Raw genomic sequence first — 18,372 nt, 5'->3', positions numbered from 1 at the left:
GTAAACTTTAGAGGTATGTGTGTGTACAACTATGTTATATAAGTCATGAATTTCTGTTTCCATGAAGTATTCAGTTTGGTAATAAAAGCAGCTTTACTTTTATCACTTCTTAAAATTTTGGTCCTAGGGCTGTCAAGAAAAAGTAAAGTGATTCCATAGCAATTCAAATGAAGAAGGAAGTGACATGTTAAATGATCCAATCACTTGGCATTAGATTATTTATAGGACTATTTTCCCACCGAAATAAGCTGTATATTTTCCTCTGGAAATTCATTTCTTCATGGCACTGTGCTGTGTTAAACTGTGTTAACATTTGTGCTGAAATGGAGAGTGTACTTTTTAATACATAAGTGTTAGAATTTCAGCTACTTTAGTCGAGAGACAGAAAATTGTTACTGATCCAATAAAAGTATCAAAGGCCAAACAGTAACCATTTGGTTTCATTCTTGAAAAGATTTATGAGAAGTAGGGAAAGCTCACGTCTTTTTTTGTTTGTTTCCTTATAGGAGAATCAGTCTATTGATCATTCTACTAAAAATCCAAGGCAAAGTTAACGCTCTGGAATGAGTGAATGCTTTTGTAATTTATTTAACTAGAGGAAGGAAGAGGAAGAAACCTGGATTATTCTCTCAAGGAAGTGAGACTAAAGAAACAGCATTACACTTCCCTCAGAAATGTGAAATGAACTACTTTATCTTAAAAACTCTTTCTTGTTCTCCTTGCTGTTCTCCTCTTACTGTTCTCCTTGAGAACAGTAGCAAACAGGATGGAGATTTGAGGAGCAAGCTGTTATGCTGGGGGGTGTTATTCCTGTAAATATTCCTGGAAAGGCCTGCTGCTTATGCTCTTTGGGGGGAACAAAGAAGCGGTGAGCAGGAAAAATTCCTTGACATTACATCATTTCAAATCCCTGGAAAATTGCTTTCTGAATAAAGTGCAAGCTGGAAAGCCACTTAAGAGATGTTGCAATCTAAAGACAAAGATACACCATAAAAGGGCTTGACCAGAGACAGCAGTTTTCTTTCCTAGCTACTTGTTTCAAGATCAGAATCTGTCTAGTGAAGAATTTTATTTTTCAGCAGAAGCCTAGGGAGGACTATATATATATATATATATATATATATATATATATATATATATATATATAGACAACTTCTCTATATATTAGGATATATATATATATATATACACACACACATGATCTTAAGGTCTTTTTTAGGAAAAGGAGTGGATGCGGAGTTTGACAAGAACTTTTTTGTTTGATTCTGTCATATAGCATAATATTTAAGTCAGGGGTACTTTAGTTGGTTCATGATGTGAACATGTGAGAGTTCTGGTATTGAGCACATGGCAGAATGCTACAGAATGAGAGTGAGCTGGCCCTCTTGGATCTGGTGTGAGGCTCTGGTACGAGAGGGGAAGACGAGCTGCGGGCTTGGCATCACACACTGGCTCTTGCTGTACAGTTTTCACTCTTTGAATCTCCTTCCAAAATCAGTCAAATATGACTTCCGCTGTGTTCTGAGTAACTATATGGGAAATATTACTCCTTTTCTGTTGGTTGAATGTAAATAGTTTATTTTTTTTTAAAGATTTTATTTATTTATTCATGAGAGACACAGCGAGAGAGGCAGAGACGTAGGCAGAGGGAGAAGCAGGTTCCCTATGGGGAGCCTGATGTGGGATTGGATCCCAGGACCTTGGGATCACGACCTGAGCCAAAGGCAGATACTCAACCACTGAGCCACCCAGGTGTTCCCAATAAATAGTTTAAAGGTGAAACAATAATGACTGTAGAGTAGAATTCAGGGAAAATGATCTTGTAACCCCATTGGCCTCGTTTCTGAAGAATGAACACTATATAACTTCCTCTAAGGTTTATTCATACATGATGGAGTTTTAAGGCAATTACAATGTAATAATGATGAATCCTATTTGTAAAACACCGGTTCAAAAGAATTCATCCTACTTTACTGGCAACTGTCCTGTGAAGCACAGAGACCAGAAAGTATTATTTCAAGCCTCCTATTGAGGGAAACATACTCAGAAGTAAGGAAGTACAGATAGACTCAATCAATCAAGATCATCCAGTTATAACATTAGGTATAAAATTTCTGCTGGTTACATTTAGGTTATGTGGCTGCTTTTTTTCAGCCCATAGACCATGTAAGTTTACCAACAATAATACTATTGTTTAAAGGCGCTATTTATTGAGTACACGCTGTTTGCAAAGCACTGTTCTAAGCACCTCAAATACAGTGAATCCTTCAAAGTTCACTACAACTGCATGGAGTGGATGTCACTGTTAACCTTAATTAGTAAGTAAGGAAACTGAGTTACAGGAAGGTTATGGCTTGCCTAATGTCACATAACTAATGACAGAAGCAGAAATCGAACCTAGACAATTGGGCTCCAGAGTTCATGTTCCTATGCTATCCTTGATTTTTTTTTCTTTAAAGATTTTGTTTATTCCTGAGAGACACAGAGAAGCAGAGACATAGAGGGAGAAGCAGGCTCCTCACAGGAAGCCCAATGTGGGACTCGATCTCCGGCCCGGGATCACACCTTGAACCAAAGGCAGATGCTCAACTGCTGAGCCACCCAGGCGTCCTGTCATCCTCAATTTAAATATCTTCACAAAACTATCAATTTTTGTTTCAAGTAATTAAAAGAATATATGTGCTTAACACTTAAATTTTCACTGAAGTTTTTATAGTGTTTTAGAGGCTTTTATTTCTGTGTACTTTATCAAGTCAGATAGCTGGTAGAAAATAATTTTCTAAATGTAAAAGGGAGTTTGAGGTACCACCTCCATTATATATATGGCTCAGAGCCTAGAAATTTGCAAGAACCACAATTTGGGAACCACCATCAAAGCCTCAAATGAAAAAAAAAAAACTTTACTAAAATTTATAGTTTAACATGTAAAACTTAACCTGGAGATAAAACCTGAAGGAGAAAAATAAACTCGAAGTGACAGACTCTTTTCAGAGTATCTAAAATAATAAGCAGTAGATACACCATTATAAAGTATAGTACCTTTAGAAATTTAGAACATTACAAATTAGTTTGGAAAATGGTGTTTTGTTGCCTTGTAAAAACCTAGAAAAGGGTATTCTCTCACAAAAGAGAAATTACTTTGTCATGGATTAAAAAAATAGTGAAAGAAAGGTATCTACTGTAAACTTACAGGGCTTTATGTGGGGTAACTTACTCATTCCAATATTTTCTACAAAATTTTTCAACTTTATTCTAGTGTGCCCTGCCACTCACCACCAGCCTTGAGCATTCTTTTTTTTTTTTAAGATTTTATTTATTTATTTGATAGACCACAAGCAGAGGGAAGCCGCAGGCAGAGGGAGAGGAGGAAGCAGGGAACCTTAATGCATGGCTCTATCCCAGGACCCTGAAATCAGGACCTGAGCTGAAGGCAGGAGCTTAAACCCAGACTAAGCCATGCAGGCTCCCCAGCCATCAGCATTCTAATTCAAAATTGATAAAAGGGTGAGCAACTATTGAAGCTCCCCTGAAGGAACTACAGCAGACTAAGCTAGCTAAAAATAAATAAGGAAAGCAAAACCTCCTATGTAGTAGAATGTTGGGATGAAATAGGCATTCTTACTTGGTCTCCACTTAACTCCTGATGAAGTCAAAGCCATTGGCATTGTGTCACTGAGTGAATTAGAACATTATCTAAAAATGCAAATGTGGCATCAGGAAGGCAACAAAGGTAAGTAGGGGGCAGAACGTGTGAGATAAAAGCCTTCAAGACCAGTGGCAGTCACTTTCTCTAATTCTCCCTTACTTTACTCCTAGGACCTAGCACAGGAGTCATCTTCAGATGTGAGGCAGCATGGCTGTACAAGTCACCAAGAATGATAATGGAGATGAGTTCAACTCATACAGCTGAGCTTACTTCAACCACAGGATTATTCTAGCACAAAGCTCAGGGGAGAAGCGGTGTGAAAACTGTGTTTTCTTAATCTGACATTGAGTGGGGCATTCATTTTCTTTGCAAGAAAAAAATAAAAGATTCTGATCTCTACTGTTATACAGGGAAAGATTTTCCAAAATAAGCATAATAAGATATGTAAGTCCACAAGTGAATTAGCTTCCTGGATTCAGTGAGTTGCCAAAGCTTAGAGAATGTGCTCATCCATCTCTCCACAACCAGTATTGAAAATGAGATCATTCTGGGGCCAGTTTGAAAGAGTAGATTTTGGAAATCCCTTTTGTACGCTGCCAGGGAATGTCTAAAAATGCTGAGTGGTTGAGGTACCTCATAGGTAGAACCTTATCGAATAGGACACAGGAATTTGGTCCAAAGTTAATACAACAAGAGGCACCTGGGTAGCTCAGCAGTTGAGCATCTGCCTTTGGCTCAGGTCATGATACCAGTCTGGGGATCAAGTCCCGCATCGGGCTCCCCGCAGGGAAACTGCTTCTCCCTCTGCCTATGTCTCTGCCTCTCTCTGTGTCTCTCATGAATAAATAAATAAAATCTTTAAAAAACAAAACAAAAACAAAGTTAATGCAACATTTGTGGAATGAGTCATAAGATTAAGTTGTTAGGGCAGTATGCTTACTACCTTCTAGTACTTTAATAAGATTGACCTCAGTCACTGCAAATACTCTGGCATGAACTTGCAGATGACAAGAGATGGAATGAAGGTGTGAACTGCCCCTGTTCAACTTCTCTGCAGAGAGGGTAGTGAATGCTCATTACTCATCCATGGATGTCTGAGCTCAAGAGCAGGTTCTTTGGTCATGGAGGAAGAAACAAAGATATGATTTGTCACCAGAAGGAACAGTGAGTTGCCTCTGTCTGAAAGTCCAGAGATTTGACTTCTTGGCACAGCTCTTGTCAGGACCAGCTGCGTAAACTTGGACAAACCATCTAATTCCTTTCAGGCACAGGTTACTCAGTGGTCAGAAGAGGAGTTTTAATAGGCTAGTTGCTGAGGCCAGGGTCAGAACTAGATCTCAAGCTTCTCTAACTTGGGCAGGTTCTATAAGACCTGTTCTGTAGACCCAGGGAGTGTCATGGTAGATTTTCTTTGGTATTAAAGTGAATTAACCATCATGAATTCCTCCATTTTCAGAAGAAATCAATAATGTGGGCCACAGATCTTAATCTAAAATTGGATGAACAGTCTTACTGTAACAGATGTGAAGAGGAAGAAATGCCCTAGTTTTGTTCTGTCCTATATGGTAGCCATGAGCCATGTGTGGCTAGTTGAATTTACATTTAAATTAATTTAAATTTTAAAAATTGAGTTCCTCAGTCATTCTAGCCTATTTCAAGTACTCAGTAGCCATATGTGTCTACTGTATTGGGCAGCACATGCATAGAATTGCAGAAAGTTCTGTTGGTCACACTGTCTCAGTCCTTTGCCCAGACCACAAATGGCAGTTATTAGTTCTCCCTTAGTGCAAGACATAGATGTTTGTGTCTTAGGGTGAGGGTGTCCATCTTTAAGGAATGAAAGAATGTTTTAAAACCCACTTGGACATTGGGGTGCCTGGGTGGCTCAGGGTGTGATCCTGGAGTTCCGGGATTGAGTCCCACATTGGGCTTCCTGCATGGAGCCTGCTTCTCCCTCTGCCTGTGTCTGCCTCTCTATATGTCTCACGAATAAATCCTAAAAAAAAAAAAAAAAAAAAAAAAAAAAAAACCACTTGGATAAAGAAGCGTAAGAAACCTCTCAGGCAAAAAATGCAAGGAACAGGAGTTTAGAGTGATGGGAAGGTTAAAGGAAGGAATTAGGAAACATCCAAGCCATTTTGTGCCTTGAGTCTTGACTAGTCCTGAGCTTCTGTAGAACACATAGCTCCTAGGGGGGTGTTCTTCAGAGATATTGTCACCCCATGATCCCAGAGATGGAAAAGTATGAGAAAGCAGGTTACCTTAATCCCCAGCAAGTCAATGATCCTCTCAGTACTCAATGGTAGGGAAATGGTTAGTCATATTGGGCCCATGTTTCTTTTTTTTTTTATATATATATATATACCAGCTTTTTATTTTTTTATTGGTGTTCGATTTGCCAACATATAGAATAACACCCAGTGCTCATCCCATCAAGTGCCCCCCTCAGTGCCCGTCACCCAGTCACCCCCACCCCCAGCCCACCTCCCTTTCTACCACCCCTTGTTCGTTTCCCAGAGCTAGGAGTCTCTCATGTTCTGTCTGGGCCCATGTTTCAAAAAAAAGTTGTTACATAGCTGGACTGGCAGGACAGGGATTAATTCAGGCTATCTAGAAATAGGTGAGAGGGGTAACCACTCTAACAACCAACTCCTTGAGGTAGAGGCCTGTGCAGTCAAAGCCAGCAAATGTTTTAAGGCTTAAGCTTCAATATTAGTAAGAAAGTATCAGTGATAAAATGCTTTTCTACAGATTTGGCACACCGGTTCCACCTTCAGTCCTCCTGGCTAGGGAATCATGCATATGTGGAAAGGAAGAAATCAGAGGCAGATGGCAAAAAGTGTAATTTTAGCTGCTCTCTGAAAGCCACCTGTGAAGGGAATCACCTTTCTCTTCTGGACTCACTTACAGGTGCAGCTGCAGGGGAAGATACAGAAGATGCTAGCACTGAGTTCACGGACAGCATCGAGGAGGAGGCTGCACACCATAATCACCAGCAAGTAAGTCCATGTCAGGTTCTGGGTTCCCAGGGTGGAAGGCTCATAGCCCTTTGGGGTCTGGTGTCTCCTGCAGCCCTTGTGAGCCTAGAGTGAGAAGCTATCTTTTTATAAAAACCACTTCCCAGTCTTCTTTCTGCCCTCCCTGAGCTTCCAGCCACCTTGCCAGCCAACCCCTGTCTTCACTCTCCACTTTTCTCTCCAATCTACCTTTTTTTTTTCTCCTTCTATCCCCTGCTCCTCCTTCCCACCTTTGCCTCTATGTACCATCTATAGCTATAGCTTCAGAAGAATTTTACTTACAACAAGACCATGGACAGTTCCCCTTTTGGGTTTTTGTATCTGAAACACACCACAGAAGACAGGGAGACATCGGAGGGCTGCTTGGGAGGTGGCAGGCCTAAGACCTGCTCAGGAGAGTGCTCTCTGAGAACCTCCCAAGAGGATCAGAATGCTTCCAAAGCGGGGATCTGTCTTGGTGAAATCTCGTTACACAAAAGAGAAGTCTGTTGGGCAACCTGACAGACCACCCAGGTTGTGACACATCAGTGACCAGCAGGTGACACTTCAAGAGCAAGCCCCCATCAAACCTCAGAACTTGGTACCCAAGGCTGAAACACTGTTCCCACCAGCCATCAGTGAAGGTGTAACCAGCATGTTCTCAAGCTCAAGAGTTGAATGTCCTGGACCTCAGAGATTAAGTCACCGACAGTGATCCCATTGCACTCACTGGCACTCCTATGTGTCTCCATGTTGCCCAGTGACATTTAGCAATCACATCTCCTAGATGGACCATGCCTGTGAGTCTCTGAGTTATTAAGGAGAAAGTGGATCATTGATATCTGTCCTTCTGCAGACATAGCTAGGCTTTTCCATTGATAGCTTCCTTGTAGTTATTAGGAAAACTGCTAAGAAAATGAGGCTTTCTGGGTCTGCCTCTATACCTCTCATATAAGGAAAAAGGGAGACCCAACAAAAAGAACCCACATGATCATTCCTCAAATATCATAGGACTTGGCACAATCTTTAGCTCTTGAGGACATGAGTAGTTAATTGTCTAGGATACCTCACGTCCTCAACACAGTTTCTTTACATTCTATCAAGATCCCCTTTTTGTTGCTCTAGCCATATCTGACCCTCACTCCCTTAAGTTCTTGCATGAGTTCAACTTCTCCTTTTGTTTGAATATCTTCTTCTAAGTCCTCCTAACCAGTGCTTGTGACTTTAATTATGTATACTACTGCCCCTCCAGACAGATCCCTTTGCCTCCCATTTCCTAATGTCACTGAGGAGCTTTGGGGAGAAGAGAGGGATCTGTAAGATAAGCAAATGTCCATTCTAAGAGTTAGATTGAGATGTCAGCCAGTCACTGGTGGTTATTGCTGCTGTGGACAGGATTAGCTTCAGAAAAAGTGAACAACAGACACAGATGTGAAGACAGCCAGATTCTGATTCTGATTGACACAATCTAAACTATGTGTAGTCATAAGAGCCCTCTGCTCTAATTCTCAATTGTAGGCAAACTGCTTGTAAAATTGTTCCTTCCTTAACCTTCCTTCCTATAGCTTAGCATGGAGCAAATGACCAGATAACATTTTGAGAAGGTCAGTTCAATCCTGGAATAAACCTTTTTATTGGGGCATATGTATTTCCCTTGCAATGTCTACCCTATTACTTGGCAGAGATACTTAATAAATTATTAGTTAACCTTTGGATTAGGTTTTGACTCATGATAGACAAATTTACATACTTGATGGATGAAGAATATCTTGGGTAAGCATCATTTTCTTTTCATAATCTTTCCTTGAAAATCAATCTCCAGTTTTGGGTAGGATGAACGTTGGTGTATGAAATCATTGTAAATTCACTTCAACTTTTCTGGAGTTTGAGGGTATGACTCTCCTGCTGCCAAATAAATAAAGCTTGTTTTGCCATAACTGTTCTGTGTACCGATTCTCAAAACTGTGTTTGCTGGTTCCCGGGGAAATCGTCCTTTACAATTCTGCTCTGAGTTCCTGCTTGCTAAGTCCTTGGAAAATACACTTTATTCGACACCGAGCTACGTCCTGCGTTAGACATACACAGACTTCCCCCAACAAACACATCCTAGTCTGTGTTCCTTCCAAGGCAAGAGCTATCTTTTGGCCAAAGCAAGTTGCTTCATCCTTATTTTTAGACTACATCAGGAAGTCTCAGGTCTGGCTATGTTGGTAATTTCCCCGAGGTATCTCCCACAGAATCCCATTCTCAAGCAAATGTAAGGTCTATAATAAATAAGTAGGAAATGCCTGTGAAATGAATCAGGCATTGCCTTTCTTCATTTGAACCTTTGTAGTGGAAAAAAAGTTCATCAAGAATCAAAATTCAAAAAAAAGAATCAAGATTCAAATACAAAGAAGGAGAAAAAAGTAGTGTGAAGAACTTGAGAAAAAAATCATTTTTAATGCCCTCATGCTGCGTGAGGACTGATTTACATTATGAGACATATTGTAATGGGTAAAAACAAAGCAACTCAATTCAAACGAGATCAGTTGTGCACATAGATTTCTGTAGGGTAAAAGAAAACCCAGAGTACACAAAGTTTAATTATACAATGGAAGCAATAGAACAGATGAATTAGGAAATGGCAGATGGGGAGGAACCTGTAAGAGATATAATTAACACTAGACCTAGAGGGTTCTTACGACCACCATGCATACTGAAAGCCCTGGGGTTTTATTTGGGGAAAATATAGAAATATTAACTTTGCGTAGGTAAGAAAGAAAAACTGATTTAAAAGATTCTGAGTCAGTTTTCATGCATTTACATTTCAATTTAAAAAATAAGTTAGCCAAAGTAAGCTCCCTTTGATGCAGAAATGAGAACCCAAATTAACCTGGAAACAAATCATAGCTCTGTTTTCTTTCTTTCTTTCTTTCTTTCTTTCTTTTTTAAGATTTTATTTGTTTATTTGAAAGAGAGAGTGTGAGTGAGAAAGAAAAGGAGCAAGAGGAGAGGCAAAGGGAGAGGGAGAAGCAGACTCTTCACTGAGCAGAGAGCCCAACGAGGAGCTTGATCCCGGGGCTCCAGGATCATGACCTGATCCGAAGGCAGAAACCCAACCAACTGAGCCACCCAGATGCCCACATAACTGTTTCTTAATTTTAAAATGGGAAATTAGACCAAGTATACCTTAAGGCCCCTTCTGGTATTGACATTCCATGGTTCTTAATTTTTTCTTTTTAAAGAAAAGGTAAATTTAAATCAATAGAAGATAACATACATCCAGAAGGCACTTTAAAAATAGATAGATAGGTATTGCTGGGGCACCTGAGTGACTCAGTCAATTAGGCATCCTGGTCTTGATGTCAGTTCAGGTGTTGATCTCAGGGTCATGAGTGTGGAGCCTACTTAAAAAAAAAGACAATTATCATTAAAGTGAGACATTATTTTTAAACAGAAGGATCCTTTAGGTTTTAGAGAAGAATAAAAGCACCCATATTTGAAACTGATGCCAGATTATTTTTTTAAAAGATTTTGTTCATTTGATAGAGTGCGCACAAGCAGTGGGGAGGAACAGTGGGAGACGCAAACTCTCCACTGAGCACAGGGAGCCCGACCCCAGAGCTCAATTCTAGGACTCTAAGATCATGATCTGGGTTGAAAGCAGACACTTAACCGACTGAATCACCCAGGTGCCCATGCAAAGTTTATTTTAGTTAAGTTAGTTGGAAAGGGTTTATTTTAAAAGGTAACATCACATAGTTTAAATGAGAGTTTGAGGTCCTAAATTTTCAAAAGTGGTTTTATCCAGTCCCTTTTATTTTGTCCCAAGTCCTTGGCGGTATGTACAGAGACAGGCCAGAATAACTGAGCCCAGCAGCAGAACCAGAGAGACAAATGTCAGGCTCAGAACTGTAGGGATGCCTAGGAAATGAGCAGCTTTGTCTATGCATCTTTCTTCTTTTTCTTTGCAACCTCAAGTGCTGTGCTACTAAACACCCTGCATATATGTGCTATCAATCAACCCCACCCATACAGCCTAGATCTTACCATGCTCAGTTACAAGCAAAAGCCCTACAGCTTTGTGCAAGCAGCTATTTATCAATCATTGATCCATTTAAGCTGCTCTGGGCCCTGTTTTGTTCAATATATTTGTGACCTGAATAAAGCTATAAAGCATGTAATTAATTCTACAAATCATCCCCAATCGAGTGGCTACTACTTGAGTTATGGAGACACACATAACATATTTTGAGGACTTTGATCATTAAGAAATGATTTGTATAGCAACAATGAATTTACTGGCAACAAGTACAAGTCACACTGTTAACACAGAAGAAACAGCACGACCTCGAAATAGCTGTGGGAGAGAGGTGGGAAACTGGGAGATCAAAATAGACTAAAAAAAAAATAGACTCGAAGCTAAGTAGAACCCCAAAGTGCAGTCGCAGAGAGGAGAAAGAAGCAACATGGCATTGGGATGTATTAAGATTAATGTTGGGGGCACCTGGGTGGCTCAGTGGTTGAGTATCTGCCTTTGGCTGGGGAAGTGATCCTGGGGTCCTGGGATCGAGTCCTGCAATGGGCTCCCCACAGGGAGCCTGCTTCTCTATGTCTCTGCTTCTCTCTGTATGTCTCCCATAAATAAATAAAATCTTAAAAAAAAAAAAAAAAGATTGTTGGATGGATGGATGAGAAATCCTTGCACTAAAATATGTAGTCATACACTGAATAAGTTATCATACCCAGGATTTGGTTTCCATACTTTTAAAAGTGTGTGGAGAACTGGAGAGGAACCCAAGATGAATCATAAGAAAGTCTTTAAAAAAAAATTATCCTTTGAGGAAAAGCTACACAAACCACTTGAGTTGACACACTGAAGAGTAACTACAGGGGCATCCTCAAAACGTAGAAAGGTATGGGGAAGTTATTTCCACCTTGTTTTCTTCCCAGGTGTTTAGATTTGTAGAGCTCTGTGCCTGGTAGCATCAGCACAAGGGTGATAACCAACAGGTGATACTGGCTGCTGGGCAGGTGGTCTCACTTTTAACTTCTCCGTAGTTCCAGGACGAGAGTCTTAAGCTTCTGTTCTCTGTAGCTGAGTGCCTTCTGTCTTAGTCATCCTTCTTAGGGCCTGAGGTTCAGGCATGGCCTGAGGCTTTGAGTGCTGGGGTCTCAAGGTGTGATCTTTGCAGTCAAGGACTTGGATGTTGTGTGGAGTCAAAGAAGTTTCCTGTCTTGTAGGAAGATTCTTAGGGGACTCTGCCCCTCTGGAGGAGAAGAATCACAGCCTCCACACTCTCCAGTCCTATGTAAACCTCATGTGTTTGCATTTGGTTTTTATTTATGATGTGCTGTTGTTTTTTTCACCCACATCTGGATGCCACTCTTCCTGCCCATGGAAGCAATTCTTCCTGCTTTCTTGCTGTCCTCATCACCTAAACCAATCTCCAGGGCCCTTATGACTGAGGAAGTCCTTAGGGTGAGCACATTTTAGTGCTGCCTCTTTGGTTCGCATTAAAGCCTGCCTTTGCGATCTGATGTTTCTCTTGAATCCTCTTCCCTAACTTCTTTAAACTATGGTTTTCTTTCAGCTCATCAAGGTGGCTTTGGAGAAAAGTCTGGCAACTGTGGAGACTCAGAACGTATGTCTCCCCCCTCCTTCCTCAGCAGGAGGGGACAATAACAGGGGTCTTCAGGAGGAGATGCTCCACCTGAGGGCTGAGATCCACCAGCACTTAGAGGAGAAGAGGAGAGCTGAGGGGGAACTGAAGGAGCTAAAGGCTCAAATTGAGGAAGCAGGATTCTCCTCTGTGGCCCACATCAGGTAGGACACTGCCCAGAGAAGGGGAGCCTGCCCATTGAGAGGCCACCATAGCCAAGGAGTTCACCTTGCTGCAACCAAGGCATTTGTGCTACTATAGGGCTTCTTGGTTCATATCCCAAGCTCCATGCCTTAATGGTTTGAACTCTTTAGAGAAAACTCAGTAATATTGGATAATGGTGATTGTTAATAATTACCATTTAAATTATTTAAATCTGGTCTTAATTCAATATAATAATGCCCATTATTAGCTATGCAGTCACAAGTGCAGACATCCCAGTTGTATGACAGGTGTTGCCCTTTGAATTGACTGGAAGATATGAGAAATGATGCTTTGCTGCTGCATGCAGAACCAGAATAGTTGTTGAAGGAGGAGGATTTTTACAGGGACCCCTTCATCTCCACTCAGCTCTCTCTCAGCTGCATGAATCCCTAAATCATGGAGTAGCAACTTTAATAATCTCTGCTGTTTTGTTAACTTTACGAAAGTGGCATATAGCTGATTCATTGGCTAGATTGGCCACTCTGTTTTTAATGGCATTTTTTCAAAAGATGTTTGGGGAACATGCTAATAATGTAGGGCTAATCCATTCATTCATTCATCCTTGCCTATTACATGCCACCTAAGCAACCTTGAGTCATAGAATAATATTAACACTAAAGAGGACCTTGGCATCTAGCCTATCCCTTATTTCATGGCCAAGAAAACTCCAGTGTAAAAAGTTCTAGCAACTTGCTCAAAGTTGCATATTAGTCCATGGCTAGTCCATGGCCCCTGCCTCCCAATTTTTAATATGTAAGCCTTTTCTTCTTTGGCTATATACTTTGCCAAACAATTTTGTGACCAATTTTGTGATCATCCTTCATGCTTGTTCTTTTACTCTGAATACTCATGATTTTTTTTCTTTTTTTTTTTTTTAAGAGAAAGAGAGCACAAGGCAGGGAGGGGCAGAGGGAGAGGAAGATAGAGAATCCTAAGTAGTTTCATGCCTGCCGAGGAGTCTGACGGGCTCAGTCTCACAATTTTGAGGTCATAACTTGAGCTAAAATCAAGAGTCAGATGCCTAACTGACAGAGCCAGCCAGGCACCCCATAGTATTTCCTTCTACTGAAGTGAAATTCTACTTAAGTGAAAGAATAAGTTTTTATTTTTTAGTAAGCTCTATATAGGCCCAATGTGGGGCTTGAACCCACAACCTCGAGATCAAGTCACATTCTCTACTGACCTAGTCAACCAGGTACCCCAAGCATAAATTTTACTTAACCTTTTTTATGTGTAAACTTGGTTAAGCTCTTGGATAAGAACAGTACATCTCTTTTGATCCTCCGGCTGAATATAAAATCAAACCAAATGTAGATACCTTCATAGTTTATTTTCTTTTTTCCCCAGAATTACTAACCTGAAACTCTGATTCACCTTTCCACCCAACCTTAAGAATCACAGATACTGTAGAAGACAGAATCTGTCTAATGTTTCCATTAGCAATAATCATGCCTCAGGTAAACTTCATTGCCTATGATACAGCCACTGTGAAAAGCTAAGATCTATCTAAGGAAAGCCCTTCTTTTGAGAAGACTTTGTTGAGCTTTGTTCTCTTCGGTTTATATCATGAAAACAGTTTTTCCCCAAAAAATGAAGCTATAATATAATACCAGATATTTTTTCCATACTACACATGTGTTGCCTTCTCTCCATCTCACATCTCAGTTTTGGCAAAATACCTGTCCCCCTTCTTCATCGAGGAAACTCTCCTGGATAGTCAGTCTATCTGATTCCCATGTCCTAAAGTATTTTCTTTTTTTCTTCTTAATTCCCACTAGACAAGTATTGCTCATGTTTTGAAGACTTCAGGATTCTAAGAAACCCTATCTAGGGGGATAGGCGACTGCTAATCCTTCCAGGTGTGAATGACTTGTGTCTTTGGCTCCTTTAGGCAGCACTTCTCAATTTAGCATGCTTAAGAATCACCTGCAGAACTTAAGTAACATCTAGATCCATGAGCCTTAGCCTTAGCTCTAAAGTTTGGTTTTTTTAAACAAGGACCTCATAGGATTCTGATATTAGTACTTTTCAGGTCTGCAGCTGGTACAGCAGAATAAAATGACTCCTCTGTGGCAGACCCTGAGCTAACCAGACCACATATGCAATTTCATTTAAGAGTCCAGTAACTTCACTGGGTCCAAGTTATCCTTATTTTTCATAAAAGAAGACTGAAGCTCAAAGAGGTTAAGCAAACTGCCTATTTAAGTGAATTGGCTTGTTAAGGCCATGTTTTTTATGGCTTCCATCCAACCCTGGTGAAGGATTTAGTGGGAAGAAAAGATAAGGTCTAGAATGTCTTGATGAAAATGAGTTGTTTATCCATTTTATTTCTTCTACAAATAGAAATGTTTTATGTGTCAGGCACTGTGAAGGCTCTGGGGATACAGAGTTAACAGAACAGAAAGAGTCCTGACCTCATGAAGATGATCTATCACAAGAGCCAGGCATTAACAAAATAATTACAGAAGTATATTTGATTGTAGTTCTGATTAGTATTATTTATTTCCCAGGTCCTAATTTCTCATTCAGTGGTTGAAAACTGACTGATGATAATTAATAGAATTCTAGAATCCATAATAATAAATTTGTCGCAAGCAACGGGGTCTTTATTTTTTTTTCCTTAACAGCATAAGTACCATTGTTAATTCCAGAGGCCACTGAAAATTAGAACCTTAGGTTGAGAGGCACCTGGGTGGCTCAGTCAGTTAAAGCATCTGCCTTTGACTCAGGTGGTGATCCTAGGGTCCTGGGCTCGAGATCAGCATCAGGCTCCCTGCTCAGTGAGGAGTCTGCTTCTCCCTCTCCCTCTGCCCCCTACTCATGTTCTCTCTATCTCAAATAAATGGAATCTTGAGAGAGAGAGGGAGAGAGAGAGAGGCTAAATAACATGGGTAAAGACAACTAGACCAGGTGTGTTGAGTCCAAGATTTTTAGCAATTGCGTCACCACCAAGTACATGTGGTAGTGCTGGCAAGTCTCCCTCTCTTTTCCTGAGTTTTGGTTTCCTTGTCTACAAAATAAGGGCACCTTTGTAGCTCTCTGACGTTACTTCATGCTTTGGGGTGTCTCTGAAGTCTTTGCTGGACCCAGACCAGAGCCAGCCGCTCACGGTGTGTGTTTCCTGTAGGAACACCATGCTGAGCCTTTGCCTTGAGAATGCAGAGCTGAAAGAGCAGATGGGAGAAGCAATGTCTGATGGATGGGAGATCGAGGAAGACAAGGAGAAGGGCGAGGTGACAGTGGAAACTGTGGCAGCCAAAGGAGGTCTGAATGAAAATAGCCTTCAGGCTGAGTTCAGAAAGCTCCAGGGAAAACTGAAGCATGCCCACAACATTATCAACCTCCTCAAAGAGCAGCTGGTGCTGAGCAGCAAGGATGGGAATAGTAAACTTAGTCCAGAGCTCCTAGTGTGCCTGGACCGGGAGATCGACAGAATGAACACAGAGCTGGTCTGTTCTCCGGAGAAGCCCCAGTGCCAGGAAGAAGAGCATATGACCACAAGGCCCTGCCCCAGACCCCAGAGCCTTGACCTTGGGGCTACCCTCTCAGTGGATGGCCACCAAGTAAGTATGGGATTAGATGTAATGAAAGACCTGTGCAGAAGGTCTGTGCTGGAGGTAACAGTTTTTACCTTCAACAGTACTACCCTGTGGGTCAAGAAGGACTCAGGGAAGGGCACCTTTGCACCACAAGCAGTAGTAGTAATAGTCTACACGTTCAGCCTTTGAAAAGGCTTTTACAACAGTTTCTTATTTACTTGGGTAATTAATCTTTCATAAGTCTTTCTTCAGCGTTTAATTTTCCAGATAACCACACTAGGCATAGGCAGCAGGCAGTAAGACCTGGTCTCTGTCCTGGAAGTACTCAGTACAGTGGGGAAAGATGACACAAACAGACCATTTCAATAGGATGCAGTCTAGGGATGCCTTGGGGTTAAGGTAGCCCAGACAGGTGGTATGTAATGACCTCTCTCCTTATCACTGCCATTTTCATCACAGCTCCTCCCAGCTCTCTGTTCCTGAGCCACAGGAGGGGCTATTGGATCCTCATAAGGAGAGGGGCTTTGCTGAGTATTGAATAAATGCAGAATACAGAGGATTCTGAAGGACAAGTTGGGGGGACAGGAGTGCAAGGAGAGATGATTAGAGGTTTCTACCCCTTCTCTTTTCAACCACTGAACCAACATTTACTGAGAGCTCCTCAGTGGACTCTACTGGTGCTATGTGCTATAGATAGAGATGAATAAAATATCATCCTAGCTCGGCAGGAGCTTGGTCTGGAAAGCAAGTGACTGCCAAATGTCATGAGTAGTGCTGTAACAAACCCTTGAATCGAGTCCACACGGTTCAGAAGGGGAAGTGGCCATGACTACACGGGGCTGTTACTGCCCTGGTCCCTGTGCTGGCTCTTTTTGCAGCTGGATAACCGGCCCCAGGCCCAAGACCCTGGGCCTCAGTCAGAATTTAGCCTTCCTGGATCCACCAAGCACCTGCGCTCCCAGCTGGCCCAATGCAGACAACGCTATCAGGATCTCCAGGAGAAGCTGCTGATATCGGAAGCCACAGTCTTTGCACAGGCCAACCAACTGGAGAAATACCGAGTCATGCTTAGTAAGTCTTAGAGTTCACCATCACCAACGTGTCAGTCTTCTCCTTGAGAAGCTACATGCTTTGCAGACTTGATTTTTCTTCCCCAGCCTCAAAACAACTATAATCCTGACCAGGGTCCTAGAACTGTGGAAATGGATATTTAATTACACCTGCAGAGAAGAATAAAGAACAAAACAAGTTTGCAGTGAGCATATAGTGAAGAAATGGGCTAACATCTAGGTTTGCTGATTTCTGGTATAGGCAGCAAAATGCCTTATGTCTCTCAACATAGTTTCTCTCCTCCTCTTGGCACCAAATAATATTCCTCAAAAATATATATCATCATTGTTGGTTTAGAATCCAGGCTTTCTAATAGAACTTCCTGTGGTGATGGAAATACTTACAGAAGACATGAAATGTGGTTAGTTCAAATCAGGAATTTTATTTACTTTTAATTTAATATGAAGTAGTCACATGTGACTAGTTATCTTAATGAAAAGTAAGGATCTAGATGTTTTAGGACTTGGAATTAGTTCAGCTCCATTCACATATTTACTGAGCCTCTGTGGATAAAGCACTACTAGTTTCACTGGGGCTTCTGGGTTTGGTAATATATAATACCCAAGTTAAAGATGTCTGGTCCCCAGAAAGCCTCAGTTGTTGTAGGTCAGATCATCAGTGGCAAACATAGGCTCATCCTGGTGGAAGGAAGCCCTGCCTGGAGTGGGTGGTCTCCTCTCCCACTTGAGTCTGAAGAAGCATCTATCCCACTCTGGCTCTGACCCCCTTGCCCCCCTGAGGACTAGGGCATGTGCTACTGAGATCTTGGGGGTAGTGGGAAATTCAGATCCTCTGTAACGCCCTCTGTATCTTCCCGAGCAGGTGAATCCTTGGTGAAGCAGGACAGCAAGCAGGTGCAGGTGGACCTCCAGGATCTGGGCTATGAAACCTGTGGCCGAAGTGAGAATGAGGCTGAGCGGGAGGAGAGCACCAGTCCCGGTAAGAACACAAGGGCAGGGCTCACTTGGCCTCCCTGGAGTCAGCTTCACCTCTGGGAGCTGTTGGCCAGTTCCACAGCTGATGAGGAGTAGGGCTGAGGGGATATTGTAGACTAATAGGGGAACCAGGACCAGAGAGTGACAAGAAGGTTGGCACAGAACTCTTGCCCAACATAAGGCTGAGTGTGAGTTGGAATGTCACTAATTAGTTTTCAGCATGCTGCTGTTAATTAAAAGAAGAAATAGATTATCATCTGAGACTTACTTTTTAATGAAAAGACCAGTTTTGGGGGG

The 18,372-nt window shown here is 41.6% G+C and overlaps 1 protein-coding gene and 1 pseudogene across 26 annotated transcripts in view; one reads left to right on the top strand and one right to left on the bottom strand.

Moving 5' to 3' along the window:
* PDE4DIP (phosphodiesterase 4D interacting protein) overlaps positions 1-18,372 on the top strand; it is a 221,081-nt gene that overhangs the window by 170,631 nt on the left and 32,078 nt on the right. For 24 of the 26 annotated variants that reach the window (XR_013348904.1, XM_077842606.1, XM_077842604.1 and 21 more), the window contains 5 exons: positions 6,557-6,645; positions 12,219-12,451; positions 15,619-16,054; positions 16,909-17,101; positions 17,963-18,079. Coding sequence is in view for 25 of the 26 variants with exons in the window: in XM_077842606.1 (XP_077698732.1) it covers positions 6,557-6,645; positions 12,219-12,451; positions 15,619-16,054; positions 16,909-17,101; positions 17,963-18,079 (1,068 nt within the window). In the remaining variant the exon portion in view is untranslated. Of the gene's footprint in view, positions 1-506; positions 953-6,556; positions 6,646-6,918; positions 8,580-12,218; positions 12,452-15,618; positions 16,055-16,908; positions 17,102-17,962; positions 18,080-18,372 lie in introns of those variants that run through there. The other 2 variants (XM_077842618.1, XM_077842619.1) reach the window with 2 other exon arrangements.
* On the bottom strand, positions 13,865-13,988 carry LOC144281461 (U4 spliceosomal RNA; annotated as a pseudogene).

This window comes from Canis aureus, chromosome 12 (genome assembly GCF_053574225.1).
Source record: "Canis aureus isolate CA01 chromosome 12, VMU_Caureus_v.1.0, whole genome shotgun sequence".
In the NCBI taxonomy this organism is placed as follows: Eukaryota; Metazoa; Chordata; class Mammalia; order Carnivora; family Canidae; genus Canis; species Canis aureus.
Note: the sequence above shows the minus strand (reverse complement) of the source record. Positions and strands in the feature narration are given on the sequence as shown.